The sequence below is a fragment of the Python bivittatus genome, unplaced genomic scaffold, assembly GCF_059951505.1.
Source record: "Python bivittatus isolate LINGU-HERP-01145 unplaced genomic scaffold, Pbiv_v1 ctg000180_np1212, whole genome shotgun sequence".
NCBI lineage: Eukaryota > Metazoa > Chordata > Lepidosauria > Squamata > Pythonidae > Python > Python bivittatus.
In genome coordinates this window covers 3,819,324-3,840,359 of record NW_028277047.1, presented here as the reverse complement: position 1 = coordinate 3,840,359, position 21,036 = coordinate 3,819,324, and the positions used below count along the sequence as shown (strand labels likewise).

At 48.3% G+C, this 21,036-nt stretch overlaps 1 protein-coding gene across 2 annotated transcripts; it reads left to right on the top strand.

Annotated features, from left to right (window-relative positions):
- Window positions 1-4,488: 4,488 nt before the first annotated feature.
- LRRN4CL (LRRN4 C-terminal like) lies at window positions 4,489-8,245 on the top strand. Of its 2 annotated transcripts, none has more exons than XM_025174854.2 (2): window positions 4,489-4,733; window positions 6,611-8,245. In XM_025174854.2, exon 2 carries the CDS (start codon window positions 6,613-6,615, stop codon window positions 7,465-7,467), a length of 855 nt encoding a protein of 284 aa, XP_025030622.1. In that variant the 5' UTR covers window positions 4,489-4,733; window positions 6,611-6,612; the 3' UTR covers window positions 7,468-8,245. The 2 variants fall into 2 exon arrangements, with proteins under 2 accessions (XP_025030622.1, XP_025030621.1); XM_025174853.2 differs by having other exon boundaries at window positions 6,608-8,245.
- Window positions 8,246-21,036: the final 12,791 nt, after the last annotated feature.

The window sequence follows — 21,036 nt, the reverse complement described above, 5'->3', positions numbered from 1 at the left end:
TCCAAAATACATCTCCAAAATTGGGTTCGGCTTGTCTGCGGGCCACAGCTCAGATTTTTAAAAGCCTGGCTTAACGTTGTGGGGTTTTGTCAGCCATGATATCACGGTTTGCCGTTTGCCGCCTGACACTGTGGTTAAAAAGGCAAGGGTCGGCTTATCTTTGGCTGATGGATTTTTTGTGGAATTTGGGTTGAAATTTGGAGGGTCGGCCTCCCGGCAGAGGGGCTTAGCCGTGGTTATTTACGGTAACGGGGATCACGCAGGGAGACACTTTGGACCAGGCAAATTCAGCCAAGATTGCAGGGCCAAAGAAGCGTGAAATTATTTTAGATTTTGTTTGGGAGCGCACGCTGTTTCACAAGCGCCAGATGGCTGGGTTTACACAAGGTGTGGATTCAATCACAGGCAAGCCACAGGGCGTCTTTGCATCCGGCCAATTTTTCCCTTCTTCTTTTTATAGGAGTTTACTTTACACAACCACGGAGGTCCCAAGAGGAAAGGGAACAATGTATTACTTTTTCAAAATGCAAGTACAGGCATCTTGAAACTAAATTCTGCATCTAAAACTGCTAGGCGATTTTTTCCCCCCGCTGGTATGCATTTTGCAAATCCTTCTGCAAACCTGCTGAGTAATTTGCAAACAGAAGGCGAGCCTGGTGTTGACAGAAACCAGATAGAAACGGCTCAATACCACATCTAGGTTTCAAGAGGGCACGGAGGCCTGGGTAAGAAGCCCCCTTGAAACCTAGCAGTTTTGAAGCTCAGGACGTAAAGACAAGTTTCTAGTCCTCAAGGGTTGCTTGGGGGAAAGGGCAAAAAAAAAAAAAACTCGGGGAAATGTTTGTTGGAAATCTGAATCGAGCAAGAATGCTTTTTTGGGAAGGCCACGCGGGGTTCAGCCAGAATAAATTTTAAAAAGTCTAATTCGGCCTCTCTCAAATGGCAAATTTGATTCTCTCCAGGTCTGGACCTTGCACAGGCAGCCAGGGCTATTGGTAATAAGTTCCTCGGTATAAATGTACTGTTTTTCTGATTAATAGTCACTTACGAGGAAACAGAGGGTCCCGCCCAGGCAGCTATTTTTTTCAATTAACTTGGAGTGGGGAACGATCCAGCCCGTCCAATCCTTTGCTTGCTCTTTCTGGGAGGAGAGCCGTCTGCATTCCTGAAACCACGAGTAAATCCTGGTATTCGCCCAGCCTTGGGCTGGATGTGACCCCCACTGCTCCCCACCCACCGGAGAAGGGCGTCGTCACCCCTCTGTTGCCAACCACTCACTGGGACGCATTAGTCAATTTCAGCACCGGTGCGTCACAGCCCCGTAACCCGGCCTGCGGCCGAGACCTTTGGCTGGGAGTCCGGAACATTTCTCCGTGACAAAACCTCTACCTTCTTCTAAGGAAACCTCGCCGGGGGAGCGTGAGGGAGGACAAATCTCCTTTTTCCAGGGCTGGGTGGAAGGCGGAAGCGTCGCCAAATCCGTGCGGCGTTTCGGAGATCATCCACCGGCCGGAATCTTGCATCTGGGTGGCCAGGTGCCGAACCCCTCTCGGTGCGGTTTCTTGGCCCCTTAATGTAAGGCTGTACTTGCTCCTGTATGTGGATTATTTATTACTATTGGGAGGGGACTGGTTTCCTCCCAGCCCAGCCTACTTTGCAAGGTTGTCGTTGGGATCCGACGAGGAGATGCCAACATCAGCTGCCTTGAACTCGAGAGACCTAACGGGGCAATAAAGGCGTTTAAAAATGGAAATGCGCTAAGTCACAAACTGGTCAGCTTGTTGAACTGACCCTGAAAGCTAGTTCATTGAGTAAACCGGGCTTCTGTTAACCAGCATCTCATGCAAACCCAGTTGCCGTCTCCCAGCCTGGCCTACCTTGCAAGATTGTTGTCGAGATCAAATACAGAAATTCTTCCCACTCCATTGTACCGCCTGGATTTTTTTTTTTTTTACAAACTGGTTAGAAAGTACCTTCATTTTTACTTAATTATTCTGCTTGCCTTGACTTGAGAGCTGGCAATAAGGACGCTTCTCCCTGCTTCTTCCTTATGGAGTCCTCAGAACTGAATTTTTGCAATGAAAAATAATTGTGTATCCGAAAAAATAATTTTCCGCCCCAAGTGTCTCGTTCAACGAGGGCTGCTCCCCAAATCTCATTTTATTCATGTCTTCCCGCTGCCCCGTAGCTATCTGGTTGCTAAAATAAAAAGATCTAAATTCTCCAGCTGGTCTCTGAAGGGCTTCTATATCATCTGCATTTTAGCAAATGCTTCGTTCATACAATCTGAAAAAGCTCAGGCACGTTGTGCCAAAGTGTGCAAATTGTCCGAGGGAGCCACAGCGCCTCTGCGAACAGAACAGCAGGATTTTAAACCCAGCTATCCCCAAAAAATTTTTTTTAATGCCTAAAATATCTCAGAGTTGTCATCTGGCAGATGAATTGTTTCTACTTTTTGGCGGACACTTCTCAAATGAACCAAATAGCTTGGATTTCATCCACGTTCATCCACGGGGTCTTTTCATTTTTTCTTCCTGGAAATGCTTTTGTTCAGGAACGGCGTGTGCTGAGTCAGAACATCGTGTTAATGACTCAGCATTAACTATTGAGAAAAACGGGCTATTAAGCATCATCCCATTTCCTTTCACCTAGAAATAATTAATATTCACCCATTATGGAGTTGGCCTCCATTGGATCATCCCTAAATATGTGAGCGTGGTTTATGATAAATGTCCATAACATGTATTAGGGCCAAAAGTCTCAATGTTTATGAATTAAGCATTCCTTAATGATTTCTTTTTTTAAACCAAGCTGAAGCTGGCTCAGTTAGCAATATTTGTATTGTGAATTTTAGAATCAAGAATCCTAAATTTCATGGGTTTAGAAGCACATACCGATGTCATTTTCAACGGCCACCCGCTTTCAAGGCAGGGGAAGGATTTCATACTTGCTTTTCTGAACCTTGAAACAGCCGTGCCCTTGAACATGTGCAAAGTACTTTTTTTTCCTCTTGGAGAGGAAGAAAACCTGTCTTAATAAAACAAGAGTTTCTGACGCTCTGCAAAACCCCTTTCTTTGATGACCAGCAGCAGCTGGATTGAACAAGACGAGAAAGAAAAGACTTGTAAGGACATTGGCAGAGGGCAACCTCTTTCTCCATGTGTGAATTGTACAATTGTAGAACTGAATTGTAGAATTGTAGAATTGAATTATAGAATTGCAGAATTGAATTCTAGAATTGCAGAATTGAATTGCAGAATTGTAGAACTGAATGATAGAATTATAGAATTGAATTGTAGAATTGAAAGGGACTCCAGAGGTCATCTAACCAACCCTCTGCAGTATAGTTGATTTTCCTGCACAAGGACTTCCTTAAGAAGTGGCTGTCCTCCTCTTAAAAACCTCCGAAGATGGAGAACCCACAACCTCTGTAGGTAGACCGTTCCATTATTATAGGCTTCTGACCATCCTGTTTAACTTGGTTTCTGCATAAACCCAGTTTTCAGGGTTCAGACAATAGGCAAAGTTGTCAAACGTTCCAGGTTTGCGTGACGCTTTCAACCACAAAGCGCTGAAGCCCACCAAGTCAGGTTAAACCCCTGTTGTATGAACTCAGCCAATAAGTGCATGACTTTCCATCCCAAAGCAGCCACTGACTGTGATTCAGAGAAACCATGATTTCACCCTCTAACCTTTGATTACACCTTCTGGGTTGCCAAGTGCCAAACAGAGCAGTTGTTTGGAACCAGACGTCGGTCTGCTCCACGGCTGGTAGAGACTCTGCAGCCAGATGTTGGGGAGGGGGAAGGGGACCGGCTGATCTGTCGGTCTGACCTCCACTGCTGCTCTCGCCGACCTTGCTCCCTTTGTCTGTAAAATGGGCGCAAATGCTGGTGCTCAAGAATGGACAGGCAAGTCCTCTTGGTGAGTGGAGGGGTTGGGCGCTATGCCCTCGAGAAAGCGTCTACCTGACGAATTAGCAATGGGGTGGCTGGGTTGAATTCGTGATCCAGGTTGGGTTGTAACAGGAAATGTGTCTGTTTGAGATGAGTCCTGTCTGACTTGTCCAAAAAATCATCTTTATTCCCCCCCCCCGCCCCCCACTTCTTCCTCCTCTCTGGCTGCCTTGTCTTTTCACAGCTCTTGATGAATCTTTTTTTTTTTCCAGAAGAGAATTAAAGGTCTGTATTTTTTTATTTTTTTGCTGAGCGGATACACAGCAGGGAGGGTGCAAACAGTCCTTATAAGGCATGGTTTAATTTTTTTCATGGACACCTGCACTGGGGGCCGGGGCGGGGGGTGAGGCCGAAAAGGAAGAAAAAACGAGAAGAGCAAATCCACCCCCTTGGCTGCTGTTTCGCTGCTTCCCACTGGCTGGACCCAGTTGTAAAAAGAGGGAGGTGAAGAGGGGAGATGAAGTCATCCGATGAGTAAGATATAAAAGTTTTCTTCGGGAGCGTCGTGGAGCAGATCACTCCGTGCCTTGCACAGATCCCCAGTGCTGAATCCCAACCAGTTTGGAAAACTGGAAAGGTGGTGTTGAGAAGAGCTTGAGACAGACCCAGTTTCCCCTGTTTTTACCAGCCCCAAATCCCGGGCAGCCTCTCCTTGTCTCCCCATCAGCTGATCTGGACTGCTGGATTTGGATCCCTTCGAGGGTTTTGCTGAGATCCCGAATCGTGATCCTGCAAACCCGAGCTGAGACTTGTGCCCGACCTTGCTGAGCACGCCAGGTGAGCAACTGGGTTTCCACCGCTGGTTGATTCTCTGCTTTTCCTGACCAGTGGACCGCCTTGCCAACGCCGGGTGACGGCCTCCGGGGTCCAACTGGTGCACCCCACTTTGAGCCTCAGTGTCCCCCCCCCCCCGGGCACGGTGCAAAAAGGTGTTGGCATTCATCCTGCAGAAGCCATCTCCTTTGGGGAGGGCGTGGCGTTGTGCCCTTTCGCCCAAGATGAAGGAAGGGGAAGAAACAGGTGGATTGGGGGCTGCGGAAGAGGGAAAAATAAGCGTTTTCCAGAGGAATCGGTCTGGGGAACTCCCCGACACTGGCTTCGAGTTCAGTGTTCTCCCCGATGCCAGTTTTGAAAGGGTTTGGAAATCTGTTTCTTTCTTTGATGAGATTAGCTCCCACCCCTGGCCAGGGTTGCAAGATGTCTGCATTGCCCATCAGGAGAGGGTGCTGAGTAATGGTTAGAGCAGTGTTTCTCAACCTTGGCAACTGGAAGATGGGTGGACTTCAACTCCCAGAATTCCCATGCTGGCTGGGGAATTCTGGGAGTTGTAGTCCACCCATCTTCCAGTTGCCAAGGTTGAGAAACACTGCTTTAAACCCATCCTTTCTGGAAGTCATGCTGGCTGGGGAATTCTGGGAGTTGTAGTCCACCCATCTTCCAGTTGCCAAAGTTGAGAAACACTGCTTTAAACCCATCCTTTCCGGAAGTCATGCTGGCTGGGGAATTCTGGGAGTTGTAGTCCACCCATCTTCCAGTTGCCAAGGTTGAGAACACTGCTTTAAACCCATCCTTTCCGGAAGTCATGCTGGCCGGGGAATTCTGGGAGTTGAAGTCCACCCATCTTCAAGTAGAGTGTGGGACCCGGATGGGCTGATTTGAACCTTGTTTCCCAACTTACCAGGTTTTGGGAGGGATAAAATCAGAGGAGAAAAACATCCCCCCCTCCCCCCGCCCAGCAAAATAAGCTGTCTTTGGTCCTCACTGGAAAGACGAGGTATAAATTGATGGTGGCATTTTCTGGGCGAGGTTTCCTTTGAAATAGGTTGCCCCCCCCCCCCGAAGAAGAGGGTCCCACTCTCACTACCTCTTGGAAACCAGTAAAAAGTCTTTTCAGAAGACTTTTGATTCGTAACGGGACGACCAGCACTGGTATTCATTTTTTCAGATTGGGCCTTCAGGGATCGTTTTAGACGTCGCATCCGTACCTGGCTTAGAGCTGGCTCGGATCGAAGCAACAGGTAAACGACCCAATGAAAAATAAAAACAAAATGGGACTGAGAGTGGGGCCTTCTATTCAGAAGAACGGAGCCCCAATCTTGCGGCGTGATGGCGTCCCCAGAAATGACGCCGCTAACAGTACGGTGGAGACCCCAGCTGTCAGTGGCTGGCTGTGAAGCATGCTTCAACCCAATGTATGCACAAGGTCTGTTCTGAACTGGAAGCCCCCGGTTGCATTATAAGAGAATAATCTTGGGTATGTCAGATATCCAATCGAAGAGAAGCTCTGGGGCTCAGGGTTGAACTGGGGAGTCCTTGGGGCTCTCTGAGCTCGGTGGTTTTCTTGCAGACGTTTGATGACCCGACTAGGGAACATCATCAGGGCTGGGGAGGGTGGGGTTGCTCCCTGTTTGTAGTAATCAGTACTCTAATCCAGGAACTAGCAAGGAGAAAAACGCACCCCCACCCACACTGGTGGGGCAAGCGACTGCATATAAACAGGGAGCAAACCCCACCCACACCCACACTGATGATGTCACCTAGTCGGGTCACGAAACGTCTGCAAGGAAACCACCAAGCTCAGAGCGCCCCAAGGACTCCCCGTGTCCACGATGCTCTTTTTCTCACGGATGCCCCCTCCTGTTTCTCTGCAGCAGCCATGCAACCTTGGGCGCTTTTCCCGATCGTGGCTTGCGGGCTCCTGATGCTGTGCCCCCAGGGCTCCCCCACCAGCATGGGCCACCCTTTGCCCAAACCCATCCAAGGCGGATACACCCCTCACCCCTTGGGGAGCCATATCCCGATATCCGGGCAGGAGAGGGCCTCCCCTCCGGAGTACGACGACTACGACTACGATTATTACGACAGCCTTCAGGCGACCGATCGCCCCCCCCATGGCTCCCCACAGCCGCTGCCCATTTGCGCCTACGACCGCTGCAGACACCTCCAAGTGCCCTGCTTCGAACTGAACCGGGTCAGCCCATGTCTGTGTCCCGGGGTCACTGGCCCGGACGTGGCCCCAGCCGCCCCCCGCCTGCGGGCGGTCCACGTGAGCGAGACCAGAGCCAGCTTCCACTGGTGCGCCCCCTCATCCACGGTTCAGGAGTACCGCCTGAAGTACCAGGCCATCGGGCAGGACTTCATTTGGGGGCCGCCTCTGAACGGCTCCTTCCGCTTCACGGTGGCTTCCCAGCTCGTCCCCAGCACCGAATATCTTTTCTGCGTCGTGGCGTCCAATGGAGCCGGTTCCAGCCCGACGGACGACGGCGTCCAGGACCACGGCCCTTGCCGGCTGGTCCGGACCCCCGCTCACCAGATGACCTACATCTACATAGCGGCAGGTCTGGCCTCGGCTCTGATCCTCGTGGCCGTTTCAGCCTTGCTATGGCATTTCTGCTTCCGCAAAGCCAAACCCGTTCAGCACGGGTCCTTGGATAACATCCTGGACGGAGAGCTGAGTTCGGGACAATCCGGGACCGCCAACAGCTCTTTCCGGACGGAGGAACGGCTGTGATGGGGTCTCCCCGGCCTTCACTCTCCCAATTTCTACTCGTTTTCTGTCGGACGTTCACGGACGATCTCTTGATTGGGGGGTGACGCTGTGGGGCAATCATGGAGGGGGCTGCCCAACAGATGGAGGTCCTGTGCGTGAACTTCGGAGCAAAGCCTCCCTCTCCTGCTAGACGACCATTTTTAAATGGGACCGAAGAGGGAAAATAGTGAATTTATGTTGGGACTGATTCTCTTTATTGATTAATGCAATTGATTAATGATCAGGGAAGGGGAAAGGAAGGAGAAACGCCAAGGGGTCTTGGTTCCCCCCCCCATTTTTTCGAAGGCCTCCTTGGCCTGAAAAAGTCCTGCTTTCAGGGTCCTGGGTCCACGGCGGTGGGGTGGCGGGGACCCTTCTGCCAGACCTCCATCCTGTTCCACGAAGCAGGTCTCGCGTCTGAATGGTAAGGAGCGCAGATGCCACCCCACTGATGAGCAAGCTTTCTTTGGGTGCCTCTGCCCTGCATGGTCTTCAACGGCCCGGGAAAGGAAATGCCCAGGTCCAGAGGCAGCCCTGGGCTGGGCATTTGTGGAAGTCTTCCTCTCTTCCCCTACTTAGGGGGAGAAACAGATTTGTGCAGCAGATGAAGAAATCTTAACGTGTGTTGAGATTTTGCAGAAAGAATGCTGTTTTTTTTTTAAATGCTTGTTCTGGACAAAGAAATCATGCCTCTTGCCTTCCCTTTCCCTTTCCCTTCTTTCCTTCTCTCCTTCCTTCCCCTCCCTCCCTCCCTCCCTCCCTCCCTTCTCTGTCTCTATTCCTTCCTTCCTTCCTTCCTTCCTTCCTTCCTTCCTTCCTCCCTCCCTCCCTTCCTTCCTTCCTTCCTTCCTTCCTTCCTCCCTCCCTCCCTCCCTCCCCTTTCCTTCCTTCCTTCCTTCCTTCCTTCCTTCCTTCCTTCCTTCCTTCCTTCCTTCCTTCCTTCCTTCTCTGTCTCTATTCCTTCCTCCCTCCCTCCCTCCCTCCCTCCCTCCCTCCCCCTTCCTTCCTTCCTTCCATCCATCCTTCCTTCCATCCATCCTTCCTTCCATCCTTCCTTCCTTCCTTCCTTCCATCCATCCATCTCTGTCTCTATTCCTTCCTTCTTCCCTCCCTCCCTCCCTCCATCCTCCCTCCCTCCCCTCCCCTTTCTGTCATATCCTCCTCCTGATGGCTGCTAGTTATTGGAACATAGAGGCATTTTCCAATGCAGATATTGTGAATTATGTTTATTTATGTATTTATTCGCTTCTCTCTCTTGCTCCCTCTCTTTCTCTTTCACGCGCAAAAGTACAGCTATCCCCAGCCTGGTGTCCACCTCACGACTGGGCAATTGTGTGAGCTGATGACACACCAGATGGGAAGACCGTGCTTAAGGGCTCTGGGGTGGGGAGATCTGCGTTCTGGCTGTCGCAATGGTTGGGGGTACTTTGAAGAAAAATAGCTGTATTGGGGCATCTACTTTCATGGCTGGCTAGCATCTTCTGATCTGTCATAGCTCAGCTTCAGGGGTTGGACTCCATGATTTCAAAGATCCCTCCCGACAGTTACCTTCTACGATTCAGTGATCCTTTGGGAAATGCCTTAATGTGTCCGGTGTCAGGGGATTCCAGGTTGTTTTCTTCCAGAGAAATTTAGCTGTGGCCAAAAAAAGATGATTCTCTCAAAATCCTCGATCAAGCTTTTGCATCCGACGTGGTCATTGCTTATCCACACATCTGTAAGGAGGAACTGCCCCGATCCTTAGAGGCTTTCCAGCAGCTGTGATCTCCTTTGTGCAGGAGGAAATTTGCTGCAAATTTCAACTCCTTCATGCCAGCCGGGGAATGACAATTTCACATCATTTACTTTTTTCAATTTAGGCACCCCCTAATAAATAATTCTGGAGTTCAGTATCCAGAAGGTTGCAAGTTCTGCTCCCCTATCCAGCCCCTCTTCCTTATCAAGGAAAGTTTTTACGTTCTAGAAATTTGGCATGTAGATGTTGCCAGGTTCAATCTTCGGTGTCTCCAAGTAGGGGAAAAACTCCTGTTTGAAAATCTTGGTCAGCATTGTTTCGGTGGTACGTCTTGGTACGATGCAGCCGCTTCCTTTCTGCTTATTTAACAAACACCTATTTATTTTGAACCATGAGGACTAGATCCTTCTTTTACTTTTAGGAGTAAAGCTGTAGCTCAGTGCACGATTCAGAAAGTTCCTGTCTAGCGCTGACAGTACTAGACAGATTTGCGGTCTGACTTGACCTTACACGGCTTAGTCATTTGATTGTAAAAAATAGTATTTTGGGGGGGTGGATGGGGTTGGGCTCAGTTTAATTCTCTTGGTTTGGCCTAAGCAAGCAACTCTTTGAACCTAATCCATGAACTTAGGGATCATTCTGCCAATGGATGTTCAATTTTTATTGCTGGGAAGAATCGGGGGAGAATAAAGCTGACCGAACACGGGATCTCTCTGTTGCTTCTGTCCCTGAGAAATTTTTCCTCCCACTCAGAAGTACAATGAGAAAAAAGGCTTTTTTTCTGACTTCTTCACATCCATGTTCCAAGACTGGCGTTTTCATTCGCGGCTGAGTTTGGCCAGCTGTTGTGCCTCATCCAGGAAAATTCAATGTTTTCCAGATGGAAGATGGAATGGCAACAGATGCCCACCGTTCCATCGGGCTGGGACAATTTGCACCCACGTTCTTCGGGGTGTGAGTCTGTCTTCCTAACCTCAAAAGCAGATGTGGAAAAGTTCTTTTCCCAGCTTCAGTTCCTTGTCTTCCCTTGCTGACCGCAGCCCTCTGACTTTTCCATGTGTTTTATTTGTTAACTTTCAAAACAACGATCCTGTTGTCTGCCAAAAAGGGCCCGACACAAAATAACTTCAGGAAGAGGATCCTTGCAAATGGACTCAGATTGCAGTTCTTAATTCTATATTTATCAGAAAAGATTAAACAAAAAATCCCCCTCAAAATAATTACTTTTAAAGCTGGAGGGTGGCCTTAGATTCGCAAAGAATCTACCGATGGAGGCAGAACCTCTTAATTTCCCATTCTTTAGGGGACTCCTCTCCGAGTCAATGTTGTGCTAATTTTTAAATTGCAAGGGTTAGGGTTAGATGGATGGATGGGTGGATGGATGGATGGAGAGAGGGAGGGAGGGAGGGAGGGGTGGGTGGATGGATGGATGGATGGATGGATGGATAGATGATAGATAGATAGATAGATAGATAGATAGATAGATAGATAGATAGATAGATATAGATAGATATCAATAGACACATAGACATCATTCAAAAGAGACAATGAAAAACTAAGAAGGAAACAAAAAAGACCTGAACATAACCCCTCCAGCAACCTACACTCAGATAAGCAGGGATTAACACCAGACAAACAATCAAGCAGAAAACAATACCCTAATAAAGGAATTACCAACTCAGGCAAACAATCAAGCAGTAAACAATAGCTTAATCGAGGAACTACCAAGGAGAAAACTGCACCGCCGCCAACACTGGCAGGGCAAGTTAGCGTTCATAAACGGGGAGCAAACCTCACATTCTCCTGCACTGATGACGTTACCTAGTTGGGTAACGAAACGTCTGCAAGCAAACGACCAAGCTTAGAGAGCACCAAGGACTCCATAGATAGAAAGACAGACAGACAGACAGACAGACAGAGATGGATGGATGGATGGATGGATGGATGGATAGAGAGAGAAAGATAGATAGATAGATAGATAGATAGATAGATAGATAGATAGATAGATATAAATAGATGACAGACAGACAGACACACACGGATGGATGGATGGATAGATGATGGATGGATGGATGGATGGACAGATGATGGATGGATAGATGAATAGATGATGGATGGATGGATGGATGGATGGATGGATAGATAGATAGATAGATAGATAGATAGATAGATAGATAGATAGATAGATAATGGATGGATGGATGGATGGATGGATGGATGGATGGATGATGGATGGATGGGATGGATGGATGGATGGATGGATGGATAGAGATATAGATAGATGATAGGCAGAGATGGATGGAACATTTGAACTCAGGACCATCCCCTTTGCTCTCTTAAGACAGAACCAGGCACACATTTTGAGGCAGGGTTGTTTTATTCAGAAGATCTTCCTTTCCTTCCATCACAATCTTTTTAAAGGGGAACCCCTTTCCCGTTTTAAATAACCCTCACACGACTCCTAAAAGCGCTACCTGCCTTACCAAGAGCCCAAGCTGGCTTCAACGAGATCGGCTCCCCACCGTGAAATATTCGAAGGATAAGTCAGAGGAGCGAGGCGGTTCTCTGTTCCCAGGAAGAATTGCAACACGAGTGATTTAAAGTAAATATTTAGAAAGAGGGCCAAAGCTGTTCCATATGGAACAGATGTTTTTCAGAAGGAATGTGGGGTCCAATCCACAATCCACTGTGTCCAATCCACAGGCCTGGCAACAGGGCAAGCTGATTTCCTGAATGCAGCTTATTTTATGAATCGTTTTATTAATAGTTGCTGATGTCTACAGGCGTGGCTGCTTCGTCCAGTCTTTGCCGCCCTCCATCCCCGTCTCTTCAAACACACTTTTCCATCTGCTTTCTCTGGATATTGAATTTCCCTAAACTCCCGGGCACAGCCAAGCTCCGTTTCCTCCGGCGTTTCTCACTCCCACTCTGTTCCCTGGTGAAAGTGTGCGGTGTGTGGTCAGTTTCACAGAGAGGAAGGGGGGAAAACGTGAAGAAACTGACTAGGGTCCCCCGCCTGCGCTTCCCCGAAGGCAGAAAAGTGTAAATTGCTTGTGCGATTGGGATCCACTCCTGACGGTTTCCACGAAGAGGGAAGAGAAAGACTGCGGGGGGCAGAGTGGAAAAAACACGCTTCCCACCCAGATGGATGCCAACAAACCCATTCTTGAACCCCGAACCCCGTTTTTCAGGAAAGTTAGAGCACCAGGGGACGTGTCCAGAGACGGTTTTTCTTTTCTTTTAAGACATTTTGCAGAGGGTCCAAACAGCATTATTCTCCCCGAAGGGAAACGGCGCCAGCAGGATTTGACTCGCTCCCAAAGTGAAGGCAAAAAAATGCATTTTCAAACCGCAAGCGCTAGGATCTTATCGATGGTGTTCGCCCCAGATCCCACCCATTGCATTGGGGCTTAGCGGGTTAGGCAAAAACAGCACCGAAGATGTTTCTTCTTCTTTCATGATCACACCAAAAGGGCAAGATTTAATGGGCCGGTACCGTATATCTGCTGCCTCTTTTAAGGAGAAATGGCCAAGTTCTCTGGATTTGCCATGAGAAAGTTGAAGGCGGAAGGAAATCATTGAAAGAAATTATTTTGGGATCATGCCTTGTGTGAATAACTGTCCCTAAATATCCTCTAGAGTGGTGTTTCTCAACCTTGGCAGCTTGAAGACGTGTGGACTTCAACTCCCAGAATTCCCCAGCCAGCCATGCTGGCTGGGGAATTCTGGGAGTTGAAGTCCACACGTCTTCAAGCTGCCAAGGTTGAGAAGCACTACTCTAAAATAACCAAACTGGTGAAGTTTCCAGAATACCTTAAGGACCTTCATGAAAAACCCAACTGTAGAGGCATTTCCTCCCCATTCGGCCCTCTGGTTTCTCAATCCAACTCGGTCACTTTAAGATGTGTGGACTTCAACTCCCAGAATTCCCTGTGGCTGGGGAATTCTGGGAGTTGAAGTCCACATGTCTTAAAGTTCCCAAGGTTGAGAAACACTGCTCTAAAGTAACCAAACTGGTGAAGTTTCCAGAATACCTTAAGGACCTTCATGAAAAACCCAACTGTAGAGGCATTTCCTCCCCATTCTGCCCTCTGGTTTCTCAGTCCAACTTGGTCACTTTAAGATGGCTGGCTGGGGAATTCTGGGAATTGAAGTCTGCCCGTCTTAAAGTGACCGAGTTGGATTGAGAAACCAGTGGGGCGAATGGGGAGGAAATGCCTCTACAGTTGGGTTTTGTGGCTCTGCTGGTGAAGCTGGATGTGCCCTGAAAAAATGTGCCAGGAATTCCCTACGAAGCATCACTTTTGGGAGTGCATGGCCAGAAGAACGTGACTTTCCTTCTGCCCGCAAGCCTGCCGCTGATGCATACCTCTTTCCATCCAGCTGGGAAACCTGAGCTGAAAATCGGCAGCTTTTCAGATGGACCGGTTGTATCTGAAGGCGAAGCTTTCGCGAGCGATGCAGGCATTGGAGGACCTCAGCTGGAGCTCCCGAAAGCTTCGGGCAGCTTTTGAGCAACTGGAGATTAAGAGGAGCCCATTTCAAGCCTGCTTTGGGTTCTCCTTTAAAACCTCCCTGTTTGGGCAGTTGGGAATCCTGCGGAGCTTGGTTGTAGGAAGGGCCGACGTGAAATCAAGAAGGAGCGTTGTTTGTTCAACAGGGTAGGCTCACGCCCACAGTGCAGAGCCTCCAAACACGGAGGCTGCTTTGCCCAATCTCTTAAGCTCAAACCAAACAAGATGGCTCGGTCCAATGGGGTAGTCGAGACTTTTCAAAGATTGTGTCCAAGGCTGCCCCAGGCGATCAAAAGCAAAGAAACGATGCGTAAGACCTCTAAGATAAAAAAAAGAACAGTAAGGAAGAGAACAGAGCAACTGCGGTCACGTCACGTCAACCAGAGATGGAAAAAAACAGGCAACGTTTAAAAGCAGCAAGCCGTAGCCAGTTTTGCTCTTGGCCGGTCATTGACAATTGCGGGCAAAAAACGAGCCAGCCCTGTTTTTTGCCGGCAAGCGAGGAACAAGAGTTTTTTTTTTTTTTTGCGCTGAGCAGACGCGATGACATCACTACGCAAGCTCTGCCCTGCAGCCGCATCGCGGCCCAAGCAGCTAAAGGAGGGGCTCGCCTGGTGATGTCACCGAGGGGTGGGGCTTGCCAGCACTTTTCCCGCGCTGCTCCATGCTTCGGGGGAAAAAAGACCCTGCTGATGAAAAAGGATAACCCAGAACTGGACGAGGGTGTTGTTGGAGAATAAGAATTGGCCCAACTTTCCGTTTGGTGTTCAAAAAAAACCCCAACACGACCAAACATGGACTCCCTGGAGGCACATTAAGCAGGACGCCCCGTGCGTGCGGTCGGGGCTGTTTTCAGCTGCAAATGAATCACAGGAAACGGATTATGGCATTTAATTTTTTGCTGCAGGCCCCAGCCGATGCTTGGTCAGCTCGCCGCTCTAAAAACAATCAAGATCTCGGTTGCAAATCGAGACGGTGCATTGCGCACGAGGGCGACGCATTCCGATCCCCAGATTAGGCCACCGCACTCATCCTGCACACATGCTCAGGGCTTAATTTTATCGGGGAACGGTTTTGATTCACTCTTGAACCTTCCCCTGCATTTTAGGCAAGCTTAGCTGGAAGGAAGGAACCCGTTTGATTCATTGCAGGCATTGTTGTGGTTCGCTTTCGGTAAGCAGTCGGGAGACACGCCGAGGGGGCTGCATCGGCTGGACCTCGCTGGTGCTCAGGACACATTTTCGTTGCAGTTTATAGCTCCGGGCTGGGTTGAGCAATCTGCCTTCTTTACAAGTTTAATTTGCATTTGATTCTGCTGTTATAATCAAAAGTCTGAATATCAATTATAGATGCCTGTCATTTTTATTAAGACTCTTGATTATAATCGTAAAATCTAATACGAACTAAACTTCATGGCGAGAAGGGAAGAGAAGAGAAGAGAAGAGAGGAGAGGAGAGGAGAGGAGAGGAGAGGAGAGGAGAGGAGAGGAGAGGAGAAGGGAAGGGAAGGGAAGGGAAGGGAAGAGAGGAGAGGAGAGGAGAGGAGAGGAGAGGAGAGGAGAGGAGAGGAGAAGGGAAGGGAAGGAAGGGAAGGAAGGGAAGGGAAGGGAAGGGAAGAGAAGAGAAGAGAAGAGAAGAGAAGAGAAGAGAAGAGAAGAGAAGAGAAGAGAAGAGAAGAGAAGAGAAGAGAAGAGAAGAGAAAGGAGTAAAAAGTGCAAGGAAAAAGGAAAGAAAGGAAGAGAGAAGAAAGAGAAAAGTAAAGAAGGAAAAAAGAAATATATCAAGAAGTGACTTCCAACCTACATCCCAAGAATGAACACATTTAGTGACTCTTCGCCCCCTTTAAGATTTCATGATTACTCCTTTTCCTAAGATTTCTTTGGCAGCCCCCAAATGGCTTTTCCCAAACTTGCCATTTTGAAGTGAAGAAACACCCCCAAATTCTAGCATTAAGCTGAAGAGCAAATCAACCTATTTTTCGTAAAAAGCAAACCAAATTCAGTTCTTCCCACGGCTCAAACCTGGGGGATCCCCCCTCCAAATGTCCTATTTCAATTCCAGAAGCGTGGCCAACGCTTCTTTGAGCCCCTTGCACGAAACCACCAATGGTGGTTTGCTCCACCAACTTCAGCACGCGCGTATCAGCCCAAGCCGCTCCTTTCAACACCGGTTGACGTTTTGAAGGCTCTCAGCTTCTTCCTTTGAAAAAGTTGATTATTTTTCTGTCGCTATCCAAACGCACTGTCGATCTTGCTGTTCGTCACCGAAGACCAATTCCTTGTATATGTTTTAAACTTGGTTTAAACATTAAAGTATTTTGTATTTGTATTGTATTGTAAAATAGCAACAGGGTTTAAAGGATTTCAGTAGCTTGGAATCGAATGGCTCTAATCTGTTTTCGGAGGGTCCCCCTCCCTGGATTGACGGGTCGGAGGAGTGGGGAAGGCTGTTCAGAGGATGCCGGTGTAAGCAGGCTTGAGAAAATTGGAATAAAAATGCCAAAAGAGGCGTGGGAAAATCTGTAGGAATTGCACGACGGGCGGGCACGGTTCTGTGCAAAGCAGTGGAAAAGTTATTTATTTTTCTATAGGTTTCATTCGCAGGACTCCAAGGGATGTCTTCCTCGGAAAAAAGAGTGACGCATCGCTGTTTTGATGCTAGTCTGTCAGCACCACCCAAGATTGCATGTTCAGAGCTGGACATATGAGTCTTGTTCCTCCCGATTCCCCGTCTGTTGATGTTTTTCTGGAAGTTTTCCTTGTCTCCTTTTCCTTCCACTCCCTGCCAAGCAATCTTTCTTTTTTTAAAAAAAGCAGCCTTGTATTGTGTAATTTCCTTCTTAACTAGAATGTGATGACAGGCAGCAATTATAGGCAGCGTTCGGGGACTGGAGGACGGGGGGAATTTGTCGGCGTTAAACAGTCCAGGCCTGAAGACACGAGGATGTGCATGGGGGGATCCCGTGTTCCTGCCGGTGGATCCGTGGGCGTCGGAAAAACGCTGCTCCGTTGGATCTTCTTTGCAGATGCGACGCCCCAAGTATGTCCCTTATGGATCAAGGGCGGTCCTGAGAGGTCAATTCGGTGGCAGAAAGAGAGTTTTGCTCAACGTCCTCCATTGACGGGGCTGGTTTGGTGCGCGGCTCGAATGCAAAGCGCGATGGGGAAATTCTGCAGGAGGAACTTTTCATGGGGGTTATTCTTCTTTGGCGAAGTCGTTTTTCAGGCTGCAGATGGAGAAGCCGATGGAGCAGGGTTTCTCAACCTTGGCAGCTTTAAGATGGGTGGACTTCAACTCCCAGAATTCCCCAGCCAGCCATGCTGGCTGGGGAATTCTGGGAGTTGAAGTCCACCCATCTTAAAGCTGCCAAGGTTGAGAAACATTGCACTGAGAGTTACATGGAACTGGGGGAAAAGAGACTCTCCATAAACCAGCATTGATGAGATTTACCCCCCAAAACCCACCAGATTCTTCTGGTTTCCAAACCACGTTCTTCAAGCAGGTTTTGAAACAGTGTGAATTGCTGCAGGCTAGGGAAAATGGACTACAACTCCCATCACACTCCGGCCATCGCTCCCAAGGACAAAAAAAGCGAATGTTCAACACAATGAGGGAGCACAAATCTAGAGGGAGCCGCTTCTAAATCTCTTTGGGACCATTTTGGTCGCTCCACTACCCTGGTTCACACCTGGATTCTGGGGGGTCCACAAGAAAGGGGTCCAAAACATCAAGGTGGCATCTGTGTGACCAAAACCTGCTGTTTTTCCAAGGGTGGTGGCCGCCATTTTGATGTTTTTGACCCCCTCCCCCCTCCGACAGACCCTCCAGCTTGTGCTAAGCTGCGATGAACATCATGCCAACCCCAGCCACAGTGGCTCGTAAACCGCGATTGAATGTTGGGCGAACCCAGCCAGTTTGGGGCGGATTCAGCAAACCACAGTTCAGCAAAACCGTGTTTAATGCGATGGGTGAAGCCAGGTTTTCATTCCTGGTTTGAAATCCCCTTGTCTCTTATCATATGCCCTGAGCTAAACACTTAGGGCAGTGTTTCTCGACCTTGGCAACTTTAAGACGTGTGGACTTCATCTCCCAGAATTCCCCAGCCAGTCATGCTGGCTGGGGAATTCTGGGAGTTGAAGTCCACACGTCTTAAAGTTGCCAAGATTGAGAAACATTGCTTTAGGGGCCTCAGTATAAGTCTTCTCCATGCCCCCCTCCATTGCAGAATATTTTCTTTATGCAATGTTGCAAAACTTATGCAAAATTTTATGAGCATTGTTAACCTTAAGACTCCAGGTATTTTTATTTGCACGGCTTGTCGTAACCCCTAGACGTCATTTATGATTGAAACCAGCCGTGTCCCTCTGCCTTGGTCATCCTGATTTTTCTCCCCACTATTTCTCTCTCTCCCCCAGCAGTAAAAAAACAAGTTCAGCAGACAAAGATAAGGAAGCTATACAATTGCGTCCAGATGAGCAGCGCAGGACACTGACCATCCAGATGTTGTTCAAAGACGTCAGGTCTGGTTCAAAGGTTTTGTCGTGTCGGAGTAAAAAACGCCATTTCCAGCTCCAGCTTTTATATTTCTGGGAAAAACAACTGGAAAAGGCTCAGAGACAATGAGCTGAGCAATTGCACAGAAACAGAACTTGGGAAAGATCTCCTGGGGCCAAGAATGTATAGAAAAGGGGGGAAAATGTTGTAAATTTGCATCTGTCTGAATACAAGCTAAACAGTTGCAGGATCTACTGCCTTTATGAGAACGACGCTTACCAACATGGTCAGATCAATGATAAATAACTCCAATTCTGGGAGTGGAAGTCCACACGTCTTAAAGTTGCCAAGGTTGAGAAACATTGCTTTAAGGGGCTCAGTTTAAGTCTTCTCCATGCCCCCCTCCATTGCAGAATATTTTTCTTTATGCAAAGTTGCAAAACTTATGCATAGTTCTTTTCTCCCACGTTTTCTGTCTGTGGAGCTGGGACACTGGGGAAGCGTAAATGCAATTCTTTAGAAGGACCCCAAATCTCTCCTCGCCTCCTGGAGATCCCAGCCAGCCCCAACGTCGTCTTTGAATGGATTTTTTTGCTGTTGTTGCTGAATGGGAATTCGCCCTTCCCTCTAAAATCCTTCGGGGCCGCTATGCGTCTCTCGTTTTTACCCTGCGGAGCCCCGAAGCTGTTGCAATTTGGATTTACCCCGAGCCCAGCTTCCCTGTTTGTAAGGGAAGGAATCTTAAAAAAAAAAAAGATGAAATGAAAGCCCAGGGGGCAGGAAACCGGCTTTCCCCCCAAGAGAACATGTGCTTATATTTACCGTAATCCCTTCTCTTCAAGAATAGTCATTTCAGCTTGGCAATGTTGGCTCCAGGGGATTAAGCCGTGCAAACAGGTTGCCAGCTGAGTAAGCTATAAGCAGTTGGCAGACAAGGCCCCTTTCATTTTCGGTGGCTGGTCATCCTCTCCCTGTTGAATAACTGCTGGCTGCCGAAACACAAGTCTAGCTCTTCCCGAGGCAGTGGACTAGGGGCACATATTCCCCGCACCTAGAAAGCAAGCCTGCCAGGGAGCAAGGAGAGATCCCTGAAAAGCTATTTTTTTACATGCAGGGATTTTTAAAAAATTTGATAGAAGGGTTCTCTCACCCTCTGACCTCTGAAGAGCGACCGCATAGCTGCGCTGCCGGAAATCTGTTTGCGGATACCGTGGGATCAATGGGATAAATCGGCCTCCTGGATTTTTCCGTTTCCTTTTATTCTTGGTAAATGTGTCCTCTTCTAAATTTTAACTGTCTATTTATTTATTGTTTTAATCTGTTGGAAGCCGCCCAGAGTCCCCCATTGGGGGGAGATGGGCGGGGACAAGTTTAATAAATAAATAAATAAAATACAATAAATAAAATAAAGCAATTTGATGGAGCCCAGGAGCAGACAGGATGGATAGAAAAGACCTGAAGTTTGGTCTCTAAAACTCAAATCCCCCCTCCGTTCAGCCAAATCCACGTGGGTTTTGGTTATATTGGAGCACCCGGATCGTCTGCTCCATTTCTTGGGACAAGCGACGAAAACACCAGCCTGGGCCAATTTGGGAATGTTTAACCAGCTAATGTGGCATTCCACAAATTCTTCTGAGAGGTGTGTTGTCCCATCTGAACAAGGTACCTCTTGGCTGGAGCCCGCTCACTCCCTTCCTGTAATGTGAACTTCTTAGGCAGAACTTCTTATTTTCCTTGGAAAAAATGCCCGCGACTTGGCGAACCGCCTTCTTCATTCCCCAATAGATGGGTCAGACCCTTGCCCAGCTGGTAAACATCACCCCGGGCGCCCAGATTCGACCCCTATTTCGTTTCAGAGCTCCGGATGGCCATGGAAAAGGCCAGTTTTGAATTCCTTTTTTTTTTAAATCACAACTTAATTAAATTTTTTAAAAGAACAGAAAGATAAAAACTGACAAGAACTTCTGGGCTCCACAGGGTAAAATCGAGAGGAGAGAAGAGAAGAGTAGGTATTAATCAAGAAAGAGAATAGAAAGAGAGAGAGAAGAAAGAGGGAGGGAGGGAGGAAGGAAGGAAGGAAGGAAGGAAGGGTGCAGAAAAAAGAAAGAAAAAGAAGCAGAAATACGAAAAAAGAATGACTTCCGACGTCTTTAACCACAGATATAATAGAACATACATTAAACTCTTACTCTAAGATTTCAACTTGACGTCCCTTTTTCTATCCTCTATTCGTTTGACTCATCGTCCGATCCAGATATCAGAATTTCAAGCCCGTTTTTAACTCCTGATCCTGCAGACGACGTCGTAATCCGTCCTTCCCCAAATTTAGCGTCCTCTGGACCGGGCGTGGACCATGCCCATGGTGGGACCGTGGTCCCTGTGGGATGGGCATTGCAGCCCAAGGGATCTGCAGGGCGCCGGGCCTCGTGAAGGGTGCCCTAGGGGACACCCCCATTGGGAAGGACCCCTGAACTGGTGTGCCCGGGGTCGTTCAGTAGATTAGTGCCCCAAGGAGCATTTGTGTGTGTGAACACAGAACTTTCCACTGGTTGCTTAGGAACATCAGTTCTTCTGAGGTCCAGCCCAGAAGGAAGGAAGCACCAGTGAAACTCTCTTCCCCCCCATCTTCATTGACCTGATCCCTAACCAAGCTTCTCTTTTGGGGGGAACCCCTTTCACTGGCCATCCGTTCTCCTTCCTTTCTTTCTGGGCCCCCCCAGAGGAGCGAGGGGCTGCCATGTCTTCCAAATCCTTGCTGGAAGTGAAGATCTTCTTCTGGTGAGCTGGGGAGAAGAAGCTATGGGAAGGT

Coding starts and splice junctions, on each gene's coding strand:
- LRRN4CL (XM_025174854.2), top strand. CDS start 6,613: ATGCAACCTTGGGCGCTTTTCCCGATCGTGGCTTGCGGGCTCCTGATG.